At 32.6% G+C, this 6,096-nt stretch overlaps 1 protein-coding gene across 1 annotated transcript; it reads right to left on the reverse strand.

Moving 5' to 3' along the window:
- Positions 1-1,974: 1,974 nt before the first annotated feature.
- On the reverse strand, positions 1,975-2,343 carry LOC145046255 (rhodanese-like domain-containing protein 4A, chloroplastic). The gene has a single exon (XM_078994551.1). It carries the CDS (start codon positions 2,341-2,343, stop codon positions 1,975-1,977), a length of 369 nt encoding a protein of 122 aa, XP_078850677.1.
- Positions 2,344-6,096: the final 3,753 nt, after the last annotated feature.

The raw sequence follows: 6,096 nt of genomic DNA on the forward strand, positions 1-6,096 counted from the left end.
CATGACCATAAACGTGTATATATATACAAAAAGAAATATATATGTCGGGTGAATTATGCACGTTACGTGTACATAAATATTCTCAATATATATATCAATCATTGTAGTTTTCCTAATAATTATTAAATCATTATAATATTATATATATTGAGAAAACGGGTTTCGACTGATTATGCCATTCTCATACACACTGTTTGATAACTATTTTTATGATATGTATTTTAGGGCGACGACAAGTTTCAATTAAACTAATAGGTGTGTCAAGGTGAATGAGATACCGTCTTCTCCTTATCAGGTAATTGTGGTCCTTCCCCTGATTAGAGATCAAGATGAAGTAATTTCCAGATGGAATAACATCATAAAAGAAAACTTTTTAATTTTTATCTAGTAGCATCAGAATTAGTTATATAATAGTAGTTGGTGAAAACTAAAAACACACCTTAAAATTAACACTTGTTAAGGTGATCAACACTTTGGGGGCGGTCCGAATATTTTTTACATGTTTACATATTTATGTATTTCTTTGGTTCTTTTTTTTTTCGTTTGTTGTTTCTATTTTGTATGTGCATAACGTTTTGAGAAAATTATGGTCTATAGTAGAATATTGAAGATGGGGGATCAAAAATGCAAACTCCACAAACAAATGTGATAAAAACTTGAGGTGTCACATTTGGTAAATATCAGGGACCAAAAATGTCAAACCGTTGAAACTTTTGTGGCTAGCAGTAGAGAATATCAAAGATAGGGGACCAAAAGAGCTAACTCCACAAAGTAATGTGGTAAAAAGTTGAGAAGAGATAGAAAAATGATAAAGCTATGAAACTTTTATGATAAAACTTTGAAAAAGTTGAGAAAACACCAAAAGTGGATTCAAAATTTTGTGGCAAAAATTTGAAGAATAGAAACTATACCATTCATAAACTATATTGTTCATAACTATGTTATGAATTAATATAATGTATTAATACTACAAAAATATTAAGACAATACAAATAGAGAAATCAATATATATATATATATATATATATATATATATATATATATATATATATATATATATATATATATATATATATATATATAGTACATCAAAGTAAGAGGGTGTTTGGCTTAAATTTTTTTTTTTTTTAAATTTATTATCGGTTCCACATCGGTATAAGTTAAAATAATGTTTGGATAGATCACTTTTTAAAAACAACTTATAAACGGTGAAACCAAAGATGAGTCATTTTTAATAAGATACTAAATACTAAGTTATCAAAACCCCTTTTAACTTATAAATGCCACACTATTTATAGGGAGATATTTTGGGTCATTTTGTGAAACAGTAAGAATTTTTATCAATTTATAGCGTTTTGCACTATATAAGTCAATTCAAAAACTTTTTTAAAAACTCCGTTTTGATAACGCTATAAACTAATAAACTAATAATTAATAATACTTATTGTTTTAGATAAGCACTCCCATGTTGGGTTTTAGTCAAAAATTAGTTTCAAAAACAAGATTTTAGCAACAGAAGAAGAAGACAATCATTGATCTTCTTGCCAAGTTTGGAAGGAAAACAAAAACCAATATGAAGAAGAAGAAGACAACCTTTGTAGACTTCGAATCCTCAAGGGAAGGTTTGGAAGTTATAAAAGAATGTATGAACCTTTGAGGCACCAACATGAAACTAACTTGATGTAGATGCCAGCCAAAACTCTTAAGCTTTATGTTCATATCCAAATATGACTTAAAGAGAGAAAAATACAAGCAAGTAATCTTCTAACACTTCTTTGAAAGAGAGAATATGAGAGAGTAAGAGGGAGTTAAGGTTTTGGTGGGTAAAAAATGAATGAATGAAAGCCTTCATTAAAACACAAAGATTGGGATTAGTAACCGCCAAGCAGTTTGTGAAGAAAGGTAAAGTGGTGGTGCTATAGTCTACAATCCAAATAACCCTATGATTTTAAATGTATGTTTGTATGCAAAAACTCACTTGTTAAGAATGAAAATGATGGTATTTACAGGATCCTCGAAATTCTCTTTCACTTTCTTTGCAAAACCCTCGTTATCCTCATCACGAAATTCGAGCTTAACAACATTCTTACTAAAAATCTTCAAATTGGGCGAGCCCAGAACCCTCAGAGTCTTGTTATCCCTTATATCTAACAGCTGGGCATTTGGGTCATCCTTAAGCTTTTTGAAAGCATCAAGAGCAAATATGTCCTTGTACTTTCTCAAGTATTCTTGAGACGCAGGGATGACAAACAGCCAAATGAAAACAACCCCGTCAACAAAAAACGGATATCTGTTGAAAAAATCGTCAACTGGAACCAAAATCGACTCTAGGTAGAATCTCATTGCTTTCCTTTGAGAGTGAAATGTCCTCATGCATTATTACGGGTTCTGATGGATCTTAAAATGGTTTCTCATTCCATGCTCTCTAATCAGCTTCAGTGTATAAAATACCTAAATGATAGAAAGTACAATGAATCGTCTGCTTGAATGGAGGATTGAATATCAAAATAGTGAGCTATTGAAAATGTTTTACATCTAATATGACCTTACTATGGCACCTATGATAGAATTTTAGGTGACAATAAGAAGTATAGAACATAAGAACATAAAAAATTTGACCAATAGTTACCTCGCTCCTTGTAAATCCAATGAGAATCACCACCTTGATCGGCAAAAATTTGCAATCTTTAACTTGTCAAGACCAGGGTCTGTTTCATTAGACACATTAATGGGTCCCTAAAGCTTGTTATCACTTGGATCCAACCATGAAAGATTGGATAAATTACCAATAGATGGTGGGATATTCAACTGCATCAACAACAAACTATACACCCACAAAGCTTTTAAGGTCTATTGCAACGTGATAATTTAACAAATAAGAAGATATTAAAAATTGGACTTTTTCAAGAAAGATGTTGAGAAAGTTATAAAAAATGAAACCTTTAGCCTTCCCACAAAGGTTTTAGGGTCTATTGCAACCTTATAATTCAACAACCTTCCCGAACCATCATGCAAAACAGCAGCAATTCCCAACACCAGAATCGGCTGGAAGGAGACGTTGGAGGCGCACGTTTTGAAGGTGGCCTTGCCTGGGTTGAAGAAAGAGGAGGTGAAGGTGGAGGTTGAAGAAGGAAGGTTATTGCAGATAAGCGGAGAGAGGAGCAGGGAACATGAGGAGAAGAATGACAAGTGGCATAGAGTTGAGAGGAGTTCTAGAAAGTTCTAAGGTCGTTGGACCTGATGTTGCCGGTAAGGCGAGGCTAGGTGAGATCTCCATTCGTGATCAGGCATAGGTTGCATACGTTGAATAGGGTTATGAGGTGTTGGAGGTTTATATCATGATTAGGGTTTGCAGAGAGAAGGAAGAAGAGAATGAAAGGGATCTTGAAGTGCGGTATTAAAAAATTTAAGAATTTTGAGTGGATTTCATTTCCCCTTTTCAAGAATGCACGTTTTGAGTAAAACATAAAGCGACATTCATAGAGGATGCACATTTAGATAAAGTGCCCTCCGTGTTTTTTTTACATGAGACACTAATCTAAGGGCACGTAATAATGCATGACATAAATCCTTAAACTTTTTGAAGAGACGACACTTTTTTAATGTCACTCTCTTTTGTGTAGCATAAATCAATGAGTGTCGTGGGTTGCGCGTCTTGTAGTTAAATTGGGATTAAGCAAGTTCAGTCCATATAAGTTTGAATTTGTCATAAACCTTGTGTTATAATAGTGGTTGGAAATGACTAATCTACATGGATAGGAACATGTGCACCATAAAATCTATGTGGTAAGAGGTTTCTCTCTAGTTCATTAAAATAATTGTGAGGAAACGCTTTCATTATTAGATTTTAAAGGATTAAAGTAAGCAATCATGATGATTGCATTCTCAAATTCTAGTATGATTACGACATCCCTTTTCATAGTTCGGATTGTGAGAAATGGAAATAAATAGTTTAAACGTTCGGTACTTATTGTTATGAGTTCTGAAAGGGTTTAGACACACACATAAGCTATCTAATGAATGGTGTTTGAGCTTGAGAAGTCTATATAAAGACTTATTAAAGCACTACGTATCAAGAATCGGAACATTGGTAAGAAAGTTAATAAGTATTGATTTCTAGATGTACAACTGATTTTTTAGTACATATCAAACCTAGTTGGAGCATAATTGTTATGCTGGTAAGAACATAATTGTTATGCTAGTGGGAGAGTGATTATTATGTTAACTGTTGCAAGATAGCAATGCTAATTATTGGAAACAAAGTTCTAAATTTTCAAAGTTGTAGAACTTGGAAATTGTTTTGCTATAGTAAGTCTTAAGGTAGAAGGTATTTATACTTCACTTCGAATCTAAAAGGTTAGATTGAACTTTTAATAGAACCTAGTCATGAACATATATGAATGTCATGTTGAAATGTTTCAACATAGGAAATTCTATATATGAAAATATTATAGCGAGAGACTAGTCTAGTATCATGTCTTTATGTAAGACATTATGAATCGTATCCCATATGCTTCGGGTATTGGATTGATTACATATGCTATAATATCCGTTTGTTCTAGTTTTTCCAAATGCATGGTGCATTAAGAGGGAAAAGGATTAGAATCAGATATAACTTAAATTATTAAACAACTGTCAAGGACAATCTAAGGTTTACCAAAGAGTGGTTGCCTGGGACAGTTAGAAGTATAGTAATGGATGGACCATATTGATATAATTCTGAATAGATAGGATTCTATTAAGAATGGATAGTCATATGACGATCATGCAAATGTTTCCATAATGGGAGTTGGATATTAAGAACCTATGTGTAAGTTAGAATCCTTAATGCAAGAAGGAATTTCAAAGAATACTCTTTGAATGTGAGACTTTGGAATTGTCCTCCAATGGAATGCTTTGAAATATCATTGGCCAAGTCTCTGTGACTTTGGTTCCTTGACAATAAAAAAGGGTCGTTGCATGAAAGTTTAGACTCTAACGGATTCTATTAGTGGCAAAAATTTTGTATTTTTACACTTATAATAAGGATTAGGGAATTGTGAAATGAGCATCATTGGAAACTTCTTCAATTGATCTATTTCACAAAGGAAGGACCATAGATAAACATAGTGTGCATGCTTGGAGCATGAGATGACTATTGTTTTAATTCAAGTATTTAGTTGATTGATTGAAACATTATACAATGAGTAAGGTCTAATTAACATGGTGATTAAATAATAAGTGTTTTATTTATATTCAAAAGTTTGAGATCATATTGGATTAGGTTATTCTTGTTATTCACCTCACATGTTTTACTTCCCAAATGATAAGATTATTCGAGCATCCACAGTCGATCATACTTTTGTAGTAAGTAATGAGGTAAGACTATCATCAATCTGGCTGTAGATTATCCAAGAGCTTAGGCATAGCAAATGTTTGTTGCAGTATTCACGAGTACTCCTGAAATCAGAATTTGACTAATGGATAAAACCCACACTCATTTGAATCAGTTCATGAATTTTATCACGAGTGATTGTGAGGCGATAATATCTTATATTCTTGAAAAAGATACATATAGTTATTGTTTACAAGTCAGTTATTCATTGATAATGCATAAACGCATCAGTAACTTGTTGTTATAAAATGTATTGTTGTGTGTGATTTGATGTATAAATAGTACAACCATATGAGTCAAAGTTTATCCGTTCCTTTTACCCTTAATAGGATAAAAGTGATATTTGTGGGCTCCTCAATGATTTAGTGATGACACTCTAAGCGCTTGGCCAAGCTTGCACTAAGTTGATGTGTTCAATTGTAGTATGTTGTCAGTTGTCACAAATTAGAAATTGGGAAACAAACCTTGGACATAGAGAATGATTATAATCCATGTATCATGTCCATATTATATCTTGTAGAATGAAGGAACATTTAATCACTTATCTAAAGGACGCGTTGCTGATAATATCAGAGTTCCACAGTGGCTTTTAAAAGCTATGATTCCTATTCAAATTCTAAAGTCATACATGCAATAATAGTTATTAGACTTATCCAAGTGAGAGACTGTTGGATTCGGTGTCTAAGCCCATAACTATATTTGGTATGTACTTGATTTGATTT

Source organism: Lactuca saligna, chromosome 5, assembly GCF_052625555.1.
Source record: "Lactuca saligna cultivar CGN05327 chromosome 5, ASM5262555v1, whole genome shotgun sequence".
NCBI classification, from domain to species: Eukaryota; Viridiplantae; Streptophyta; class Magnoliopsida; order Asterales; family Asteraceae; genus Lactuca; species Lactuca saligna.

Bases quoted from the DNA above. Each gene is read 5' to 3' on its own strand.
- LOC145046255 (XM_078994551.1), bottom strand. From the start codon at position 2,343: ATGAGATTCTACCTAGAGTCGATTTTGGTTCCAGTTGACGATTTTTTC.